Source organism: Bubalus bubalis, chromosome 8 (genome assembly GCF_019923935.1).
Source record: "Bubalus bubalis isolate 160015118507 breed Murrah chromosome 8, NDDB_SH_1, whole genome shotgun sequence".
NCBI classification, from domain to species: Eukaryota; Metazoa; Chordata; class Mammalia; order Artiodactyla; family Bovidae; genus Bubalus; species Bubalus bubalis.
Window position 1 is genome coordinate 97,145,322 of NC_059164.1, and position 23,179 is coordinate 97,168,500.

A 23,179-nucleotide genomic window follows, 5' to 3' on the forward strand; every position below is an offset into this window, starting at 1 on the left:
GTGTGTTTGGCGGCTGAGTCAGCTGCGTCTTGCAGTTAAGTCAGTTGTCCCTGTCTTTTCCACATAGCAATAGGATCAGAGTAACCAGTGCTTATAATTTTACCTATTTTCTCTACAATGACAGTAGCTCATCAGATTTTGGCATTAAATGTATCAGTTCAGTTCAGTCCAGTCACTCAGTCATATCCGACTCTTTGCCACCCCATGGACTGCAGCACACCAGGCTTCCCCGTCCATCACCGGCTCCCTGAGCTTACTCAAACTCATGTCCATTGAGTCGATGATGCCATTCAACCATCTCATTCTCTGCCGTCCCCCTCTCCTCCCGCCTTCAATCTTTCCCAGCATCAGGGTCTTTTCAAATGAGTCAGTTCTTCACATCAGGTGGCCAAAGTATTGGAGTTTATTAAATGTATAAAGCTAGTAGAATTGTTCCTTTACGTGAAGCTGTAGATAAAGGAGAAGGATACTGAGTTTTTGTCATTTTTTTCATTCAGCACATCTTTATTGAATATATAATAATAGTGGTATTAGTAATTGATTTGCTTCCCTGGTGGCTCAAACAGTAAAGAATCTGCCTGCAATGCAGGAGATGTGGGTTCAGTCCCTCGGTCAGAAAGATTCCCTGGAGAAGGGAATGGCAATGCACTCCAGTATTCTTGCCTGGGGGATTCCATGGACAGAGGAGCCTGGCGGGCTACAGGCCATGGGTCACAAAGAGTCGGACACAACTGAGTGACTAACATGCACAATAGGAATCGCCACATATTAAGGACTATTCTTAATATATAAACTATTCTAAGTGCTTATATATTTTCTCATTTAATATTAAGAATCCCATGAGGAAGGTATGAGGATTCTCTTTTACAAATAGAGAATCTGATATGGAGAAGTTCACCCAAATGGTATACGAGAATTTGAACTCAGGTCTGTCTGTCTCCAAAGGGTACCGTCTTGTTCATTGAACTTGATACTTGATGGCTGATTCCAGAAGCTACATTATATGCTGGGTCTGCAAAGATAAAAGTGAGATTGTACTTGCTGTCCATCAAAAGGTGATGATTATTTTTAAGCTTGGCCCAAATTTTTGAATGATGTAGCTGCCTGAACAGGAAACTCGTGGGGAAAAAAAAAAAAGACAAGAAAAAATTAAAAAGAAGAGAAACTACATATGGGACTTTCTAGTTCTGTCTTTATTTGTGGAACATTTTTTTGTTTTGTGTTTTGGTTTTTTGCTGTCATATTGGGATCTAAGCTGTATTTCTCTTTGGTTCAGTTTCACCATTTGTAAATGGACCTAATGTTTCTAATTTAGCCAGTGAATAAGCCATCCCCTGAGGCTCTTTGGAAGATTTACAAATGCAAAGCTGGAGGGATCCTGTTTGAACACATGGATAAATGTTATCTCTTTGCCATAAAATATTTTTGCCTCTATAATTCTGTTAAAACTTAAATCTGTGTTGTTTTTTTCACCTACACTCTCTTGTTAAGTAGTTACTAACATTTTAAGATGCTCTATGATGCAGGGATTTACAAGAATACAGAAGGCTTACAAAGTCCATGGAAATCTAAGATAGCTCCACAATAGTGCCTTTTTCAACAGAAGAACAGGAGCTGTTCATTAACTCTTCTCCCCACTTTCTCTTTCCATTCTGGCAGGACCTGAATGGGCCAAACCACACTCCTTTTTAGTAGATGATTAGGTTTTTTACCAAGCCTGGGGGAGGATTATTTGGAATGAAAGGGAAGTCGATCTAATGTTTCCCCCCCAGGACTGAAAGAGACTGAGATCTGTTCTGTCATTGTCCCAGTGTGTAAAGACGATGTGTGTGTGCTGTTTGCCCTGCATGGACGTAGGAGCCTAGTGCTCCGTGTAACGAAGGACCAAGGCTTGTTCAGGCTTGTGACCGCCAAGCATTGTGTCATGAGAAGCCGGATGCGATTTTCCTGCTATGGGACCAGGCGGGGTGTAGTGTAAACCGTTGGCTCAGAATTGGCCTCTTCTCCCCTGGTAGCCCAAGGAAACAGCTTTTTTTTTTGTACCTTGGTTCTTATTTTTGATTCACTCTTCACAATGGATCTTGCACCAGTCTCCTTTCTTTTCCCTATATAGGTGAGTATTTGGCATAATTTTGCAATTTCAAACACTCATAGGCTTTCCAGAGCTTCAATTTCTTACCCTGAAAGAGAATAACGTCACAGGCCAGTGAACTATTTGGAAGACATTAGGTTAATGTCATTGTGCAGATGTTAATATAATGGGAAAAAAAGTTTATGAAATTCTTTGGTCCTTCACTTGAAGATTAAATTCAATAGGCATTATCGCTGAGTGTAAAGAAGAGCTATAGGCTCTGAGAGATGCCAGGAGAAATAAGTTATTGCCTCTGTTGTCGTAGATCTCACAATCCACTAGGCATTCTGTAGGCAAATGCAGCCCGAGATGGAAGTGTCGAGGCTAGAAGGAGGACGCCGAGAGTTACTGGAGTTCAGAGGGTGATCCCTAGCTCTGCCACAGGCCCTGTGTCAGGGACCACGTTCCCCATTTGATCCTCACAGCAACTCTCCAAGCTGAAGAGATGAGGAAAACAAGGTTTAGGATTGTTGAGAAATGTCTTCTAGAGGTGATAAAAAGTGAAAGAATAAATTTTACTCCTTTTGGAAGCAGTAGAAAAGAGTTTGTTTTCATTGAGATGAAAATTACTGTTGAGCATCAGCCTTAAAATTAAATGCGTGGTGTTGTTTTATAATTAAAATATAGTCAGATTACAATGTTGTGTTAGTTTCTGGTGTACGGCAGACTGTTTCAGTCATACATACATGTGTGTGTATGTGTTTGAGTATATTCTTTTTCAGATTCTTTTCCATTATAGTTTATTATAGGATACTGACTATAGTTCCCTGTGCTATACAACAGGACCTATTGACCTATTTTATATATAATAGTGTGTATCTATTAATCCCAGATTCCTAACTTATCCCTCCCCCCATTTCCCCTTTGGTAACCATAAGTTTGTTTTCCATGTCTGTGAGTCTATTTCTGTTTCATAAATGAGTTCATTTGTATAATATTTTCAGATCCCACATATAGGTGATATCATATTTGTCTTTGACTCACTTCACCTAGTATGAAAATCTCTAGGTCCATCCAAGTTGTTGCAAATGGCAAAAGTACAAGTTCTTTATAAATTTGGTCTTTGGATTCTTTTGGTTTGGGTTTTGGTTTGGTTTGGTTTTTGCCTTATCATAATACATTCCCAAATAAGTGTTATTGAACATCTGGGACATTGGGTTGTCAGTGAGTGGGACAGGCATGTTTTTTCAGCCCCAAAGAGTTACTATCTATAGTTAGGGGACTGTACGACATTTCAGAGGAGAGAGAGGGAAGTGAGAGGGAGAGTTTCCAAAAATCACTAAGAATTTATGTTGCCCATTGTCTTATGATTAATAGTGAGAAAAGATGTAACACATGATCATTAAATAGCAAACAGTACCACAACTGAAATTATTTGCAGGGCAGCAATGGAGACATGGACATAGAGAACAGACTTACGGGCACAGCAGCAGGGGGAGGAATGAGAGGGGGGATGCATGGAGAGAGTAACGTGGAAGCTTACATTGCAATATGTAAAATAGATAGCCAATGGGAATTTGCTGTATGACTCAGGGAGCTCACATCAGGGCTCTGTAACAACCTAGAGGGGTCGGATGGGGAGGGAGGTTCAAGAGGGAGGAGACATATGTATACTTGGGCTTCCCTGGTAGCTCAGTCAGTAAAGAAACTGCCGGCAGTGCAGGAGACCCGGTTCAATCCCTGGTTCAGGAAGATGCCCTGGAGAAGGAAATGGCAGCCCACTCCAGTATTCTTGCCTGGAGAACCCCATGGACAGGGGAGCCTGGCGGGCTACAGTCCATGGTGTCGCAAAATTCGGACATGACTTAGAAACTAAACCGCCAACCACCACCACCATGGCTGACTCATGTTGATGTTTGGCAGAAACCAACACAATTCTGTAAAGCAATTATCCGTCAATTAAATAAAAATTTTAAAAGTAAAAAAAAAAAAACAGTACCACAGAAAAGAAAGTAGGTCCCTGCCTCCTGTACTCCCTGGAAGCATTCTTTTGATCATGAACTTATTATCAATTAGGAGGTTACACCCAGAAAAACAAATATAAGTAAAACACCTTCCCCTCATCCTTCACTTCCCCCATTCTTAAGTTCTTTTTCCTTCTTGATAATGAATTTTTTCACTTTTCCCTGTTCCAGTTTTAAGAAGTCTCTTTTATTTGCCCTTCTTCCCCCAAAAGGGTAGACAAAAGAGAGCTCCCTTCCAGAAGCAGCAGTGAAAAGGCTTAGCATTCTTCTTGCATGGTTGTGAGATACAAAAGGATTCCTTGGTTGAGTGTGATGTCTCATAGAGCAGGCTGTATTTCCAAAGAGGGTTATACACATGTGTATACGTGTGCATAGAGTCTGATCTGACTAATACACAAAGTGTCCCCATACTTCGCAGTCATAATTTTTTTAGGTCAAGGAGCAGTTTGCATCAGCGTATTTTCTTTTCAGTGTCAATTGACTTTGCTAGTTTAAACCCCAGATTTCTAAAGGTATCAGGGCTGAAAGAGGTAGTAGTTATTTGGGGACAGGAGAACCATTGCTTTAGGAAGTAAAATGGAGAGAGCCTAGCAAACATGTTTCTTAGATAAGACCCCTTCTTACATCGAAAAGAACTTAAAACTTGAGTTGTTAGAGGATGGGGGAAAGTGACTATATGACTTGATAATAGGGGCTAAAGCTAGGACTATTGACAAAGAGAAGCTAGGTATTAAAATAGATTTCAAGAAAGAGAAAGAATGTTCAGAAGAGTCACCATGAAATGTTAGCTTGGAGTAACTGACTTAGTTAAGGAGGAAGGACATCCCTATGCTAAGAAAATTCAACATAGATGCTAATAAGACAGTAGACCCTTTAGCATGTGAAGATCACTTGTCCATCCCAGAAGCCTGTAGGTTTCATAAATAGGGAAGCAATATATTTAAGAATACTTTAAAAGTTCCTACTGTGTACAGAGCACTGGGGTGGAGGAAGGTTAGCATGCATGTGTTGCAAATAATTTAAGGGAATGAAAAGTAGGGATAGTGATACAGAGACATTAAGAAAGCTGAGGATAGAGCTCGCTGGCATTAGAAGTTCAACTTGGACCTGGGGTATTATAGTGTAAGACATTTTTAAATCCCACTGTAGCACTGGGCTTGACAGCAGTATTAGTATATCCCAAAGGTATTTAAGGAGAAAAAAATAGGTTAGATGGGGGTCTCCTGTTGCAGCCCCTGTTAACTCTGTAAGCCCCAGGAGTTCTTAATGTCACAGGCTGATCAGCATCCTTAATTTTATTTTTTTACAGTGTGTGCCAGATGACAGCATCTCAGAATTATTTACAAAATCTAATAATACATTGCACCAGGAGTTAGGAAGGTCCTATTACAATTTTCTAAATAGGAAAACTAAAGATTGAAAATTAAATAATTTTATTCCATGTTCAAGCAGAGATCATTTTGTGGTATCTGTACAAATAGAAAGAGGGGTCAGAAATAACAATTATGCCAAAATTTGATCTTCTAAACTCTTTTCCAGTGAGACATCTCATGAGATCATTTTTCATCGTCTTTTTCTGTCTTCTAAAAAGTTTGAATTCACAGTTAACCTTCCTTTTCCTGCTGTAACCATCTTCCCCTGTTCAATTTATCACTTTCATGACAGCTACTAGTCTAAGCTAATATGGTAACAATTTGAGATAATATTGCAGATGCACAAGGACACGCTCATATGAGTCAATTAAAGAAGTCACAGTAAGTTGCCATTGAAAGTGTAGCAGCTGCATCCTTGAAAACAGATGCTCTTCTGGGTCTAAATTGAGTTCAATTTTGACTAATTTTAAGACCTAAACAGATTTCAGTCTGGTTAATATTAGGATGTGGAACCACTTGAGACATCCTAATGTCCTAGACTGATTGCTTCTCGATGACACTTAGTATATGTCTTTCCTTGAGAGATGCTGAGTATTTGATATGCTAGGGATTGTATGTCCATAGGAAATATAGACCCTCAAGTCCCGGCTGTAGGAAGGTGGACTCATGAAATCAAGGTGACTTCTGAAGGCAATGCAGTTTTTTGGGTTTTTGTTGTTGTTGTTGTTGTTGTTAAAGTGCTTTGACTGTAAGGATTGAGCAGAATTGGTTTATACTATACATATGCAAGATTCCTTGACAGCCCAGGAAACTAGCTATAGTAAATGACTTCCCTGTCTTTACTTTGTTCCTTGGATACACTCAAGAAACTAAAGTGAAAGATAGTTGTAAATGCCAAGTCATTTCATCTCCTGCCTGATCTTTATCAATCTGTTATTATGTGAATTATTTGTCATGTTATATTGGTCAATTAAAACATTTGTTCTGCTTGAAAAATCAGGAACTGAGCTCCTGTAATGCCTCCTATTATTCTGCTGGCCCTGAAAATAGGGGTGTGTGTGTATAAAATCCCTTACTGGAAGGAGTTAATGATCTGGTAGGCATACATACTGATATACAGATGATAAGCAGCATATGATAGCTAATAGAACTGTGTGAAAAACATAAGCAGAGGAACCAGTGACCCTGCCAGGAATCATAAATATTTCAGAAAGAGGAATAAGAGTCATCAAAGATACAGAATCATTAACCACCCTGATATGTTTAGGGAACTTGCTTTAAAAGGGTAGCAAGTCAGAGGGCCAGAGCTGGGGAAGGGAGACGTTTGAGAGAAAGGAGAAAGTGGTGAAAGACGGAGAAAAACTGAAGTGTTGGGCAGAAAACAAAAATCATGGAAAGCCTTTCTAAGAAGCTTCATCATATAAGCAATGGGAAATGCTGATGTCTTTACAAGTAATTCTTAATAACATAGTCAAATTTTGTATCTTAGATAAAGAAGTCCATTGATCTAACTCGTATTTAATTAGTTAAATATGGAGTAATGATGTAAAGTAGAGCCAGGCATGAGGCAAAGACGTCAGTCAGGAGACTGTTACAGTAATCCAGGGAAGAGATGAAGGCTTCAGCAAGGAAGTGAGCAGATATATAAAAAGGACAATATATTAAGGAAACATTTAGGGAATAAACTTGGCAGAAATTAATCTTTGCTGAGGAGAGTGAGGGAAAGGAAAGGAGACATTCAAAGATGACTCTCATGTTTGCAGCTGAGATTCCTAGATTTATATACCACTGATAGAAAAGGAATTCAGGATAAAGAGCAGATGCTGAAGAGTTTAGTTTGAACATACTGCATTTGAGAGGCTTGTGGGATCTACAGATAAAGATAGCTTGGTAACAGTTGATCAAATAAAGTTTAGGAGTCAGCAGTTCCTAGATCTTCCAAACCCAAGGATCAAATCCGCGTCTCTTAACATCTCCTACATTGGCAGATGGATTCTTTACCACTAGCACCATCTTGGAAGCCCTGCTGCTGCTGCTGCTGCTAAGTCGCTTCAGTTGTGTCTGACTCTGTGCGACCCCATAGACAGCAGTCCACCAGGCTCCCCCGTCCCTGGGATTCTCCAGGCAAGAACACTAGAGTGGGTTGCCATTTCCTTCTCCAATGCATGAAAATGAAAAGTGAAAGTGAAGTCGCTCAGTCGTGTCCGACCCTCAGCGACCCCATAGACTGCAGCCTACCAGGCTCCTCCATCCATGGGATTTTCCAGGCAAGAGTACTGGAGTGGGGTGCCATCACCTTCTCCCCTTGGAAGCCCTAGATAATAGCGAAAACCATGAAAATTGATGCGGTCACTCAAAGAGAACCATACAGAATGACAAGCAAGGGAGGCCAGTAGAGAAAAAAATCCCTGGGAACCCGAGCATTTATGGGTGTGCTAAAGAGGATCCAGTGAAGGAAATTATTAAGGTAATGGCAGAGAGGTGAAAGGACAGCCAGAGAATTTTGGTGCCATCCTAGCCAAAAGAAAACAGAATTCAAGAAGGAAGTGGCCAGTCCTATGGAATATAGCAGAGAGCCTTTCTGTGGGTAGCACTGAATAGCACCTAGTGGATTTGGCAATTAGGATACCATAGGCAACTATTATCAGAATAATTACCTAATAAAGATGTGACGGCAGAAGTCAGATTATGGCACATGGAAGAGTTAACAGAAGACACGACTATGGAGAAAGCAAATGTTGATAGTTCTTTTGAGATCTCAATAAGAATCTGAGGTCCTCAAGAGAGGAGTTAACAGTAAGAAGGACAAAAGGCCTGGGGAGAGCAGCGTGAATTTGGGAGAGGTGTCTAGAAAGGGAAAGGAGATGGCCAAACACTAGTGAAAGATTGCCAGGTGATAATGAAGACTTTCGGGTGTGTAAAATCCAGAAAATTCTAGTGGCAGCCATTTGTACTTTGTTTGGTTTTCCAGTCAAAAAAAAATGTGTCATAGAATTAGCCTAGAGTTAGTTAAGAATCAGCCGAGAGGGTCATTGGCCAGACAGTGGCAAACGGCCACCACCAGCCACAAGCAAGACTGGGAATGAAGACATTCAGCTTCTCAGATCTACTGAGGAATGAGCAAGAGAGAACTGGCAACATCTGTTCATTCACCTAGCAAGCAGTAGCTCTCCCAAAGACCAAGGTTTAGCTTCCTCATATAAACCGATCAATTTAGTACAGAAAGCCACAGTCATGTAGCCACAAATGCTTAGGAATCTCAAAGATGCCTGCTTTTATGCAATGGTTGTAAGAGGAATAAGGATGTTTTAAATGATCGGATGTATTAGAAAAACAGCTCAAAGTGCATATCTTAATAAAATTGTTGTTGTTGTTCAGTCACTCAGTCCTGTCCTACACTTTGTGACCCCATGGACTGCAGCATGCCAGGCTTCCCTGTCCTTCACCATCTCCTGGAGCTTGCTCAAACTCATGTCCATTGAGTCAGTGATGCCAGCCAACTATTTGGTCCTCTGTCATCCCCTTCTCCTCTGCCTTCAAACTTTCCCAGCATCAGAGTCTTTTCCAATGAGTCGGCTCTTCACATCAAGTGGCCAAAGTATTGCAGCTTAGGCCTCAGCACATCAGTCCTTCCAATGAATATTCAGGATTGATTTCCTTTAGGATGGACTGGTTTGATCTCCTTGCAGTCCAAGGGATTTCAACAGTCTTCTCCAACTCCACAGTTCGAAAGTATCTATTCTTCGACACTCAGCCTTCTTTATGGTCCACCTCTCACATCCATACATAACTACTGGAAAAACCATAGCTTTGACTAGATATGGACCTTTGTCAGCAAAGTAATGTCTCTGCTTTTTATTACGCTGTCTAGGTTGGTCATAGCTTTTCTTCCAAGAAGCAAGCGTCTTTTAATTTCATGACTGCAATCACCACCTGCAGTGATTTTGGAGCCCAAGAAAATAAAGTCTATCACTGTTTCCATTGTTTTCCCCATCTATTTGCCATGAAGTGATGGGACTTGATGCCATGATCTTAGTTTTCTGAATGTTGAGTTTTCAGCATTGGCCTCTTTGACCTTCATCAACAGGCTCTTTAGTTCCTCTTCACTTTCTGCCATAAGGGTATCTGCATATCTGAGGTTATTGATATTTCTCCCAGGAATCTTGATTCCAGCTTGTGATTCATCCAGCCTCCCATTTCTCATGATGTACTCTGCGTATAAGTTAAATAAGCAGGGTGACAATATACAGCCTTGATGTACTCCTTTCCCAGTTTGGAACCAGCCCATTGTTCTGTGTATGGTTCTAACTGTTGCTTCTTGATCTGCATACAGGTTTCTCAAGAGGCAGGTTAGGTAGTCTGGTATTCCCATCTCTTTCAGAATTTTCCACAGTTTGTTGTGAACCACACAGTGAAAGACTTGAGCACAGTCAATGAAGCAGAAGTAGATGTTTTTTTGGAATTCTCTTGTTTTTTCAGTGATCCAGTCAGTGTTGGAAATTTGATCTCTGGTTCCTCTGCCTTTTCTAAATCTAGCACATACATCTGGAAGTTCTCGGTTCATGTGCTGTTTTAGCCTAGCTTGGAGGATTTTGAGCATTTCTTTGCTGACATGTGAAATGAGTGCAATTGTGTGGTAGTTTGAACATTCTTTGGCACTGCCATTCTTTGGAATTAGAATGAAAACTGACCTTTTCCAGTCTTGTGGCCACTGCTGAGTTTTCCAAATTTCCTGGCATATTTAGTGCAGTACTTTAACAGCATCATCTTTTAGGATATCTTAATAAAATAATCAAGAATGGATATTGTTGAAGGCCAATATATGTGGACTCCGTCAATGAGAAGAGTAATCCCCAACATAAATATACAGACATGAGCCTCTAAAGATGTACATGCGTGTGTGTGTGTGTGTGTGTGTGGTGTGTGTGTGTGTGCGCGTGCATGCGTCAAGTAATCTCTATCTTGACTGTAATCTCCCAAGGAGATTCTGTCAGCTTTGCTTTTTTTGGTAGATTTCCATTTGACAGTTAAGAGGTAGTTAATTGTTTCGTGTTTTCTTTTCCATCCTCAGCATCTCTTTGCTCAATATATTCCTTCTTGTTAAAAAAACTTCACATGTTTGAGTGAGCTGAATTCTCAAACCAGCTTTTTTCAGTGGAGCCCTGGGCATCATTTTTCATGTTGCTTTACTAGAATGTTATTTTTGCTGTAGATTACAGTTTAGCAAAATATAAACTGTGCTGCTGTTATAAACTACTTCTACCTCATTCATTGCAAGTTTTACCAAGACTGCTTATCTGGCTGTTGACCTACTCTACGTGGATTTTTTTTTTTTTAACATTTGTAGAGTTTGAAAGTAGTCAACTACTACACATGATGAAATTACATATTTCTGTAAGAAGAAAGGGAGATTTTTTTACCTTGGTGAAATTTGTCCAAAATGCCTTTTGTAGGTTGGGCGATTAGTATAGCCTTGGACCTTAGACTTTGAACAGAGATTCCTAGGTGGTGCAGTTGGTAAAGAATCCACCTGCCAATTCAGGAGACACGAGAGATGCTGGTTCGATCCCTGAGTCAGGAAGATCCCCTGGAGCAGGAAATGGCAACGCACTCCAGTATTTTTGCCTGAAAAATCCCATGGACAGCAGAGCCTGGTGGGCTATAATCCATGGAGTTGTAGCATTAGACACAGCTGAGCACACACACGTGTGTGTTTAGACTGTGAGCCCAATTTCCTTAGGGTCTGATTTCCTCCTTTTTTTTTTTAAATTGATATATGCTTTGCTCTTCCTGGCACAGTGTTACACAACAGAGGGATTTAAGGATTCAAGAGCCCTAATTGCCTTGAAACATTAGAACACTGTTGCTTATAGTTGCTTTCACCCAGTCTACCAAAAGGAAACGTTATGAAGGCAGTGATCTCACCTTGTATCAAACAACTTGAAAAACGCTAGCATTAGAGAGGAACAGCAGTGTCTACTTCCAGTCCTGCAGACCAGGTCAGTGAACATCTCAGATAATGCCAAGGCTGGTAGTAATTTTAAATCTCCAACACTGTATTTCCTTCCTCCTTACACATCTGTACCCTTAAACAGAATTCTTTTTTGTGTGTTTTCCATATTTTAACTTATTGAAATCTGCTTCCACAAAGGAGAACTTAGCCTTTTAAGTCTTGACTGTCTCTCCGGGCTCATCTCCATGCTTGGCTGAGTCTAGGAGCAGATGCAGCACTCAAGCGCACAACTGCAGGTACGCCTTCCACGACAGGTGTTGACGCCCTGCTCTGCAAGGCAGATGCCTTCCAAGTTAGTCAGCGTGCCTCGCCAAATCCCGTGTCCCCTAAGGCCAGGGAGCTTTTCTTCCAAACGTTTCATCCTCTGAGGAAGAGCGTTTTCACGTGGAAAAGCAGAAGATACTGATCAGTGGAAATTGAACCTCAAGGTGGATGGCTTTATCTTTTAAGTACCTTGTTGCCATAATTAAGCTTAGAACTCTTAGTCTGTGGAAACCACATGCTACAGGATAATTCTTAATATTAAAATTAATATTGCTTGTGTTTATTATTTGTATTAATATTGAGTGAGTTTTCTGTGCTATTGTCCTAAGTATCAATATTTTATCTACACTAACCCATTCAATACTCCCAAAAACTGGAAACTATTCAGAGTTCCCAACAACATTCTGTAGGTACAGATGCCCCTTTTACAGAAGAAACTGAGGCGGACAGAATTTAAGTCCTTAGCTCTTGGTCACAGTAAGTAAGTAAGTAATGGAAACTGGACTCAAGGCCAGCTTTTGAGGCTCTAGAGAACTCAAAGAACTTTTGAATGAAATTGCCAAATTATTGTTGGTGATGTTTGAGAAACTGTGGGGAACTGTTTACACGACAGAAGTCTAGACATAAGGAAATAACAGCTCACATTTTTGTTTAGTATTTTGCTGATGAAAAATACCAAATGCTATTAAATGTTTTATCAGTTACTTGGGAGAGTGAGAGAAGTTAGGTTTATCAAATTTTCCAAAAAGACCTTTTTATGAATTTTAGCTTATGTAAGTAAGCTCGACATGAGTTAAAGGAAGATGCAGCACACTACTTCTGGCCCCCCACCCTAGGAGATTTTAGGCTTCACACAAGGAGCATGGCTTCTAGAACTTGAGAGTTGATCATTCTCTCTAGACAGATCAGACCACTCTGTAGTATTTATTATGTTTGGTTCTGAGTCCCACATTTCAAGGGAAATAGACAATTGGAATGTTTTTGTTGGTGAACTATGAGAATTATAAAATGGCTCAGTTGTATAATTTGAAGAATAGTTGAAAATCTGGGAATATTTAGCCCAAAAAAGAGAAGAGCTCAAGGAAGACAGAAGAGAGATTTTTAGTATTTGAAATACTGACACTTGTAAGAATGATTGTTAAGTTGGTAGAACCAGAGCCAATGATTAGAAGTCAATGACAACAGATACAGATTGACATAAGATGGTCATGTCTTTCTTAGATGGAATAGGTTGTCACAAAAGGTATTGAGTTTCCTTTCACAAGGGCTTCCCAGGTGGCACAGGGGTAAAGAATCTGTCTGCCAGCACAGAAGATTCAGGAGAAGCATCTTGATCCCTAAGTTTGACCCCTGGATTGGGAAGTGGAAATGGAAACCCACTGCAGTATTCTCTCTTGGAAAATTCCATGGACAGAGGAGCCCAGCGGGCTACAGTCCAAGAGAGTCAAACACAACTGAGTACACACAGCTAGCCTAGCTACCTTTCCTGTCACAAACATTTGTATGCAACCAAATGCTCCTGGGTGTGCAACCAGGAGCTGAACAGCCACTTGCAGATGTACAAATAACACAAGCATAGACCACATAGTTGGGCCAGGTGACTAAATTCACTTCGAAATCTGAGTTTCTGTTTCTATCATTCTGTGAATTGATGCAAGACAATCCACTGGGCTTCTATGTTTAATCAAATACAGAAATAGTCTATCATGTCTTGAATGTCTGATGCTGCCAACACTAGCATTAGCCAAATTGATAAAAACAACATGATGAACAACAAAATCGTATGTCATTTCAAAATCTCTCTGTAGGCGTCTAATGAAATGATGGGTGTTTTGTCCTCACCTCTTCCTGCAGATCTGTCTCCTGCTCAAGATAACCCTGTGAACGTCGATCTCCCTCCAGTGTCAGAGCAGATTATGCAGACTCTGAGCGAACTTGCCAAGTCTTTCCAGGATATGGCTGACCGCTGCTTGCTGGTCCTACACCTGGAAGTCAGGTATGACGTCTTCAAGTACAAGACTTCGTGATTTAAATGCACTGTGGGTCATAAATCACTCACTCCTTTCTGTGCCATGTCACCATCCACTTTCGTTATTATGGATGTTGTTCTTTTTTGATACTGAAAGTGATATTTAGTGTTATTCAGTCACTGTTAGTTTTTAAGTACATGATGTATTGTGAATATGGTGGTTTGGAGTTTGCATGGCCCATGACATCAGAAATGCTCTAGATCAGAATATCTATATGGGTTGGATAGGCCATCTTAAGTAACTTAATTAACTTGACTAATTCAGTTTCCTCCTCTTAAAAATAAAGACAATAATTTCTAACTTCAGTTCAGTTCAGTCATTCAGTCGTGTCCGACTCTTTGCAACCCCATGAATCGCAGCACGCCAGGCCTCCCTGTCCATCACCAACTCCCGGAGTTCACCCAAACTCATGTGCATCGAGTCGGTGATGCCGTCCAGCCGTCTCATCCTCTGTTGTCCCCTTCTCCTCCTGCCCCCAATCCCTCCCAGCATCAGGGTCTTTTTCCAATGAGTCAACTCTTCACATGAGGTGGCCAAAGTATTGGAGTTTCAACCTCAGCATCAGTCCTTCCAATGAACACCCAGGACTGATCTCCTTTAGGATGGACTGGTTAGATCTCCTTGCAGTCCAAGGATTCTCAAGAGTCTTCTCCAGCACCACAGTTCAAAAGCATCAATTCTTTGGCACTCAGCTTTCTTCACAGTCCAACTCTTATATCCATACATGACCACTGGAAAAGCCATAGCCTTGACTAGATGGACCTTTGTTGGCAAAGTAATATCTCTGCTTTTGAATATGCTGTCTAGGTTGGTCATAACTTTCCTTCCAAGGAGTAAGCGTCTTTTAATTTCATGGCTGCAATCACCATCTGCAGGGACTTTTTAAATGAAATAAAAAGTTCAATGCCTGCCACAGAGTAAGTGCTCACTATATGGTAGCTTTTCAACTATGGTGACTTTATTGCCATTGGTATTTTTACTATGGTACTCTGTTAATCAAGAAAGGAGTGTACAGATGAAAGATCTATGGCATCTTCCTTTAAGAACTTAAAACCCAATTGAAGGAATTAAGTTCAATCATAATTCAAGAAAATAGTTTCTAAGATGTGATATTGCTGGGCTCTTGTTTCTTCCCCTGAAGTGTAGAATACTATGATTAGTTTATTATCTATTATCTGTCGAGACTCTAGTATTACACCTATGGAAATGGTAGGAAGAAAAGACTAGGAAGTCTCCAATCACTTATTTATTCATTCAATTAAATATTTATTGACTGTTCTAAGAATTGGGTAACAGCAATGAAAACAACACTCAAGGTCTCTGCTCTCATAGAGCTACATTCTTATTGGGTAAACAGCCAATGAATAATACAAAGGAAAATTTCAGATTAGTGTAACTAAAAAAAACAAAAACAATAGCAGAATGGAATTAAATGGTTCTATCAAATAGAAATATAAAGTAAGCTACACATGTGAACCACATCAGTTCAGTTCAGTTCAGTCACTCAGTCATGTGCAACTCATTACGACCCCATGGACCACAGCACGCCAGGCCTCCCTGTCCATCACCAACTCCCAGAGTTTACCCAAACTCATGTCCATTGAGTTAGTGATGCCATCCAACTATCTCATCCTCTGTTGTCCCCTTCAGTCTTTCCCAGTATCAGGGTCTTTTCAAATGAGTCAGTTCTTTGCATCAGGTGGCCAAAGTATTGGAGTTTCAGCTCTAACATCAGTCCTTCCAATGAACACCCAGGACTGATCTCCTTCAGGATGGACTGGTTGGATCTCCTTGCAGTCCAAGGGACTCTCAAGAGTCTTCTCCAACACCACAGTTCAAAAGCATCAATTCTTTGGCGCTCAGCTTTCTTTATAATCCAGCTCTCACATCCATACATGACTACTGGAAAAACCATAGCTTTGACTACACAAGACCACATAAATAATTTAAATATTCTAATAGTTACCTTTAAAAAAATAGAAACACATGATCTTAATGTATCATATTTTATCCAACCCAGTATATCCAAAATATTATCACTTTAATTTGAAATTCACATACAAATTATTAATGAGATAGTTTACATTTTTCATCCTACACCTTTGAAATCCCTGATATCTTATGGCACATCAAAATTTGGACTAGTCTCATTTCAGCTGCACAGTAGCCACATGTAGCTAGCATTATCATACTGGACAGTGCAGAAAATGGCTGAGGTTTACTAGAGAGCGGGGTTAGGTAATTTTATGTTTTATATAAAGTGGTCAGGGAAATTGTGACAAGGTACTAAGAAGGAGTCATCTGTACAAAGACCTTATGGAAAAGAGTTTCAGGCAGAGGGAGGGGCACTCACAAGATCCTGAGGTGGCAGATTTGAAGAACAGAGAAGACCCCAGTATGACTATAATTCAGTGAACAAGAGGATGAGAGGACTGAAAGGAAGGGTAAAGCTGATCTCCTTTAGAATGGACTGGTTGGATCTCCTTGCAGTCCAAGGGACTCTCAAGAGTCTTCTCCAACACCACAGTTCAAAAGCATCAATTCTTCGGCACTCAGCTTTCTTCACTGTCCAACTCTCACATACATACATGACCACAGGAAAAACCATAGCCTTGACTAGACGGACCTTTGTTGGCAAAGTAATGTCTCATCTCACATGCTAGTCAAGTAATGCTCAAAATTCTCCAAGCCAGGCTTCAGCAATATGTGAACCGTGAACTTCCTGATGTTCAAGCTGGTTTTAGAAAAGGCAGAGGAACCAGAGATCAAATTGCCAACATCTGCTGGATCATGGAAAAAGCAAGAGAGTTCCAGAAAAACATCTATTTCTGCTTTATTGACTATGCCAAAGCCTTTGACTGTGTGGATCACAATAAACTGTGGAAAATTCTGAAAGAGATGGGAATACCAGACCACTTGATCTGCCTCTTGAGAAATTTGTATGCAGGTCAGGAAGCAACAGTTGGAACTGGACATGGAACAACAGACTGGTTCCAAATAGGAAAAGGAGTTCGTCAAGGCAGTATATTGTCACCCTGTTTATTTAACTTCTATGCAGAGTACATCATGAGAAACGCTGGGCTGGAAGAAGCATAAGCTGGAATCAAGATTGCCAGGAGAAATATCAGTAACCTCAGATATGCAGATGACACCATCCTTATGGCAGAAAGTGAAGAGGACCTAAAAAGCCTCTTGATGAAGGTGAAAGTGGAGAGTGAAAAAGTTGGGCTTAAAGCTCAACATTCAGAAAACGAAGATCATGGCATCTGGTCCCATCACTTCATGGGAAATAGATGGGGAAACAGTGGAAACAGTGTCAGGCTTTATTTTTCTGGGCTCCCAAATCACTGCAGATGGTGACTGCAGCCATGAAATTAAAAGACGCTTACTCCTTGGAAGGAAAGTTATGACCAACCTAGATAGCATATTCAAAAGCAGAGACATTACTTTCTGTGAATAGATAAATGCAATTGATGAGGAAAAAAAGAAACAGTAATACTCTGATGCCTCTGTTACCTGGGTTGTGCAGAAAACCATCAAATTAATTACTATCACAGCTCCTAGAATTTATGTTATTGATTGCGTAGGTACACGATGTGTTCTTCATTTGGAATTATCAGCTTGTAGTGTAGTTAATTTAAAGTGTGATATTTTCAAGGCATTTGAGTAAGATCATTTTAATCCTTAACCTCTAATCTGCTTTTTAAAATTTTTGTACATCTTGGCAATAGTATTTTTAATAATGTTAAGCATATTTTAGTCATTATTTAATAATTAACTTTACAAGAAACCATTCAATGCTGTAACATCTATTGCCATATCTCCTTCCTCATTAATTTAAAAATAGAAAAAGGATCATTTTAAGACTAAATTACAAAAAAAAGACTGAGTTTTAGAGTCCTGGATGCAGAATTATCTTTACTTAACTGTAAATGAAAACACTAAATATGTTTATTTTTTCCAAATTAAATTTTCTTATATCTTCTTTTAACATGGTTTCAGCATTCAGGTTGCTTTCCTATGAATGTGCTCCAGATTGTCTTTGCTTCTTCTTAAGTATGGTACAGAAAACTAGACAGAGCACTCTGTGTATGGCTCAGATAGTGGATATTGACATACTTTATTCATTCCTTGTCACAGTAACAAGATTTTGTTTGTTTGTACAGTTAATGATAGAAAATGAATAAGGAGAACCTCAAGTAAATCGTTACTGTAGTAGTCCAATGCTACAGTAGAGGAGACGGCTAAGGGCTGTGGGTACCCACAGTGGGTGACTATGGAAGAAACTTTTAGCACCTGGGAGGCAGGAATCAGGTGTGCCTCATTCATTGCTCTGGCTCTAGAACCTGTAACAGTGCTGTTGTATAATAAGTGTTCAGTAAAAACTTCAGTGACTCTGGAGATTTAGCTGGTTTGAAATCAAACCCAGATAAAATAAGTGCAGGTTCCCCAAACAAAACATGCTATTCATCAAAGACAGTGAACTGGTTTGGAACTCACAGTCCACCACATGGATTGGATTGGCCAAAAAATTCGTTTGGGTTTTTCTGTAAGCTGTTACGGAAAAACCCAAACGAAACTTTTTGGCCAACCCTATACTTAAGAGGTACAAAGACTGCATGGCCCGACATCATCCTTGTCATCATAATCAGCGAAGGTTAGTTTTGTTCCCATCCGGTTGTAAAGGAGAATCAGCTTAGGACCTGTGGTCCTGGAGCTGGTACGATGAAGAAGTGGCTGGTTTGGCGGTCTCTGGCACTTTTACCCAAGAAGCCAGAACAAACAGAAAAAGGAGGCGGGGCGCAGTGCGATTAATGGCGAAAGCTAGCAAGAAGTCTAGAACAACTTCAGATACCAAAAATTTGTCTTATTCCCCCAAATATTTTTACATCCATAGCCCATCTTTTTCTTGAACATTGTTATAGTTCAAACCAAAAAGTGCTGTCAAAGCCAGTAGATTCCATTTTGAAGGACATGTGACATTTTATCTTTGTCCCTGTAGGTCACATTTAACCACCAAGCAGTGCTTTTTTTATACAGTTTGAAGCATGAGGCATGTGACAACCCCAAGAGATGAAAGACATGGTGAGACCATTAAAAATGGTTGAGGTTTTTTGGTTTTTGGTTTTTTCCCCCTATTTGAACTTTAGAAGAGGATAATTAAGTTGCCATTTCAGTCTGAGATGCTAAGAATGTCACCTTTATCAGCTGATTTCTCTCACCATCAGGAGGGTTCTAAGTGGGTTCAGCAGTAACTGCCTGTCGCTGTTGGGATCCTAAGCGTGCACTTTCTGAAAACCAACCATCCTGCTGTGTAATCAGCAATATTTGCAGAAAAAATATTAATGCCAAAGTCATGTTAAGGTCAGCAACAACATGCCAGAATTCCAAAGGAAAAAACCCACTTTTTCTGAACTTGATGTTTGCCAATGACTATTTTAAGTTCTTTTTCATCTCTGATCATTTGGGGAGAGGAAGCTAGTGCCTTAAAATAGTTTTTCCCTCTCCTCTCTGCCATTCACTTCAGTATCTCATGAAAGTGTTAGTCGCTCAGTCGTGTCCAACTCTTTGCGACCCCACAGACTGTAGCCCGCCAGGCTCTTCTGTCCATGGGCTTTTCCAGGCCAGAATACTGGAGTGGGTTGCCATGCCCTTCCCCAAGGGATCTTCCCGACCAAGGAATTGAACCTGAGTCTCCTGCATTGTAGACAAGTTCTTTAATGTCTGAGCTACCAGGGAAGTCCAGTATCTCATAAACACCTCCAAGTCATAGTAATTTCCTAAGCAGTCTCTACTTCTAGTTTCTATCATTCTCTACTATTAATTACTCTTTATACTGTGCCAAATCATCTTGCCAAAACTCATATCTGATTATATCGTTTCACCTCTTAAAATCCTGTTTAGATGACCTCAATCTTAGGACGACCTGGTCCCTGACCACCTCCCCAAGCTCACCTCATGCCTCTGTCATGTCATCTCTATGTACTGAAAGGAACTTCTGGTCAGTCCTTAAAACGGTCCTCCATTCACACCCTCATGCCATTGCACATGGTCTTCCCGTTGCCTGAGGCGTGCATGCGTGCTCAGTCACTCAATCGTGTCCGACTCTTTTCAACCCCATGGACCATACCCCGCCAGTCTCCTCTGTCCATGGGATTTTCCCAGCAAGAGTACTGGAGTGGGTTGCCGTTTCCTTCTCTGGGAGATCTTGTCAACCCAGGGATGGACTCCAGGTCTCCTGCATTGGCAGGCAGACTCTTTACTGCTGAGGGACCTGAGAAGCCTCATTGTCTGAGGTGGTAATGTCTATAGTTTACTGTAAAAGTATTTTAGCATTGATGACTTGATTTTATTTTCAACTAAGAGTTACTTAGTTTAAATTTCAACTGTGAAATAGCAGTCAGTTTCCCCAGGCATGAATCCTACTCCAGGGTTGTTCAATTTTCATTTTATCAAAAATGTCTCATTCTGGAAGGACTGTAACTGGTGTAGTTACTGGTATCCTGATCGAAACCATACACTTCAAGCTTATGAATGTCAGAAAGAGTTTTTACTGGCAAAATTAATCTTTAGTTTTTAGTAACTGTTAAAGTGATCACCTATCATAAAAACGCACTGACAGTCAAGATATTTGGATTTCCTTAAATGAACAGATTATAAAAATACAGCACATCCTATGCAAAACTTCCTTTTAAATGGATCGTGCATCTAAGTGTAAAACTTCAAACTGTAAAAATCCTAGAAGAAAATATAGGAAGAAATCTTTGTAACTTTGGGCAAAGTTTTCTTAAAGCTAACCCCTAGAGTACCATCCATAAAAGAAAAAAAAAATGATTAAATTGAACTTCATCAAAATTTAAAACAATTCTTTGAAAGACATTGTTAAGATGAAAAGACAAGCCAAAAATTGGGAAGAAATATTTACAAAATGCATGTCTGATAACTTGCTACCCTGGTGGCTCAGACGGTAAAAAATCTGCCTGCAATGCAGGAGACCCAGGTTCAATCCCTGGATCTGGAGAAGGGAGTGGCAACTCACTCCAGTATTCTTGCCTGGAGAACTCCATGGAGAGAGGAGCCTGGTGGGCTACAGTTCATGGGGTCACAAACAGTTGTACACAACTGAGTGACTAACACTTTCTTTTCAGCCTATATAAAAAACCCTCAATACTTAATAATAAGAAAATAAACAGCTCAACAAAAATTTAGGCAAGTGATATGAATACAAAGATGTATGGATGGCAAATAAACATATGAAAATGTGTCCAACATCATTAGTCACTAGTAAAATGCAAATTAAAGCCCCAGTGAGACACCACTGTACATCTATTAAAATGAATTAAAAAAAAATTTTTTTTTTTAAACTGACAACACTTGGGGGCAGTATCCTAGAAGAAATAAGCTAGACAAAGAAAGACAGCTACTGCATGGCATCACTTATATGTCAAATCTTTTTTTTAGGAAATCACAGAAACAGAGCAGAAAAGTGGTGGCTAGAGGATGAGAGAAATAGGAAGTGGTTGGTAAAAGGCTACACATCTCAGCTGTAAGATAAATAAGGTCTGAGGATCTAAGGTAAACCAGGATGACTGTACTTGATAACACTGTACTGTATAATTGAAATTTGCTGACAGGGTAGTACTTAAGTGTTCTCACTTTTTTTAAAAAGAAAGGATAAATATGTGACGTGATGGATGTATTAATTATCTAGATGAAGGGAATCCTTTCACAGTGTATACATATATCAAGTTGCCATGATGTACACTAAATATTTTATAATCATTTAATGCCAGTTATACCTTCACAAAGCTTAAGTTTTTACAAAAAAAAAAAAAAAGCTAACAACAAAAAGTGCTGGTGAGAATGCAGAGCGACTGGAACTCTTTCCTACATTGCTAGTAGGAAAGCAAAGTGGCATAGCTCCTTTGGAAAACAATTTGGTGGTTTCTTACAAAATTAAATGTACACTTACCATATGATGCAGCAATCCCACTTCTAGATATTTACCCAAGAAAAAGAGAAAATTATATTTACACAAAAACCTATATGTGAAGCTGATTAATTCATAATCACTGCAAACAAGAAACAACCCTGATCTCAGCTGGTGATGGTTAAATCGTGGCACATTCATAGGCAGGAGGCCACACAGCAATAACAAGGAATGGACAGCAACATGGATAAATCTCAGATGTTTGAGGCAGACTGAAAGACACTAAACCCCAAAGGCTGCATGCTATATACTTGCATATATATGGCTTTCTAGAAGAGACACAGCTGTGGGGACAGAAAATAGATTTGTAGTTGCAAGAGCCTTGGGGTATAAGTAGAGGTTGACTTCAGGGTGGCACAATGGAGTTCTGGAAGTGACAGAATTGTTCTATAATTTGATTATGGTGATGCTTATACAACTGGTTGCATTTGTCAAAACTCATAAAACTGTACACTAGAAAGGTGAATTTACTGTTTGTAAATTGTCTGTCACCAAGATGATGATTAAGCCTGTGGTTGCAATATTAGGGATGATGTTCAAGGCTGTGGCCGTTTGTTGAGGCATATTCTCATTACCTGATGCCAGCTCTAAGCATAACAGAGTCCCTACTCTGGATTATCATCCTGTCTACTTCCAGTAAACCTTTCCTGTCAAGATCAGATGGAGCACGGAAAACAATCACTAAACTTACAGAACAAACCTGTTTGATCTATACCTGCTAGTGGATGGGGGAGGGGTGGGGTGGTTGTATATTTGTTTTTAGTAAATACCTGTATGTGTGGGTGGCCAGTCCTGGGTGTTCATTGGAAGGAATGATGCTGAGGCTGAAACTCCAATACTTTGGCCACCTCATGTGAAAAGTTGACTCATTGGAAAAGACCCTGATGCTGAGAGGTACTGGGGGCAGGAGGAGAAGGGGACGACAGAGGATGAGATGGCTGGATGGCATCACCGACTCGATGCACATGAGTTTGGGTGAACTCCAGGAGTTGGTGATGGACAGGGAGGCCTGGTGTGCTGCGATTCATGGGGTCGCAAAGAGTCGGACACAACTGAGCGACTGAACTGAACTGAACTGTGGTAGAACAATCTGGCCTGAAATGTGCTTTCATTGCAGCTTAATAGAAAGGCTATGGAGTAGCCAATCCTTCCCCATCTCAGACTTCCTTGACAGTTAATGATACCTACCAAAAAGAACCTAAGAGTTGCGCATGTTCAGACTGACTGATTTCAACATAGGAATGTGCTGTTTCCTCCAGCTCACTCATATGTGTCTTCTAAGACAAGTATCGCCTCCTGTCCTGAACCTTTCCTAATACCCTCTGCACACTCCCATGACACCCTGGGTACACATGCTTCTGAGTGAAAAATCCTCTTTTGGTTGTTTTTTCTTGGTCGTCCCCATTAAGCCATG

General features: G+C 40.2%; 1 protein-coding gene across 3 annotated transcripts in view; it reads left to right on the forward strand.

Moving 5' to 3' along the window:
* EXOC4 (exocyst complex component 4) overlaps positions 1 to 23,179 on the forward strand; it is a 791,044-nt gene that overhangs the window by 705,425 nt on the left and 62,440 nt on the right. For all 3 annotated transcript variants that reach the window (XM_025292062.3, XM_044947183.2, XM_044947184.2), the window contains one exon: positions 13,600 to 13,741. In XM_025292062.3, coding sequence (XP_025147847.3) covers positions 13,600 to 13,741 — 142 coding nt within the window. The remainder of the gene's footprint in view (positions 1 to 13,599; positions 13,742 to 23,179) is intronic.